Source organism: Bison bison, unplaced genomic scaffold, assembly GCF_000754665.1.
Source record: "Bison bison bison isolate TAMUID 2011002044 unplaced genomic scaffold, Bison_UMD1.0 scf7180017864244, whole genome shotgun sequence".
Taxonomy (NCBI): domain Eukaryota; kingdom Metazoa; phylum Chordata; class Mammalia; order Artiodactyla; family Bovidae; genus Bison; species Bison bison.
Genome location: NW_011494816.1, coordinates 1,402,036 through 1,402,595, shown reverse-complemented (window position 1 = coordinate 1,402,595; position 560 = coordinate 1,402,036). Strand labels below are relative to the sequence as shown.

Genomic DNA, 560 nt, shown 5'->3' with positions numbered 1-560 from the left:
CGTTCTTCAGATGAGACTGTAAACAAGAAGCCTAATATGAAAAAACAGCCAGCCAGCTCCTCCGCACTGAGACCCCAGGAAGTCACTAGCTGCATGCACACCCCCCTCCAGGAGAGGAGGATGCAGACTGAGACAAGGACCCAGCGGGCCAGGGCCCAGGGCCCGTCCAGCCACGTGAGCTTCACCAGTGCCGGAGGCACTGCGCCTGCATGCGGACGCCTGGGAAGGTCGGATTCGGGTGACAGGGCTCAGCACTGCACCGGGGGCTGCTGGGGGTGGGGGGAATCTGAGGGCGCTCCATTTTGTGGAAAAATAACCGAGGTCATGACACAGCTGCCAGGACACTGGCCCAGCAGACAGGTCTCAGGTCTCGGCCAGGAGACTCTGAAACTTTAGTCGATAGTCCCAGGGCCCAGTGAGGACCCGGAGGGTGAAATAAGGGCGGTGGTGGGCACACTCACATTGTCATTCTGGAAGGAGTGGAGGAAGTTCCCTCCTAGCTCGCCATCGTCCCGAGGGGTGCCTGGAGGATTGCTAATGCCACTTATGTTGTTAGGAGA

At 59.3% G+C, this 560-nt stretch overlaps 1 protein-coding gene across 1 annotated transcript in view; it reads right to left on the bottom strand.

Moving 5' to 3' along the window:
- Positions 1-560, bottom strand: part of SSBP3 (single stranded DNA binding protein 3) — a 166,535-nt gene that overhangs the window by 586 nt on the left and 165,389 nt on the right. Inside the window, exon 18 of the mRNA XM_010847196.1 lies at positions 462-560. This exon is cut by the window's right edge and continues 3 nt beyond it. Within this exon, the coding sequence (XP_010845498.1) occupies positions 462-560 (99 nt within the window). The remainder of the gene's footprint in view (positions 1-461) is intronic.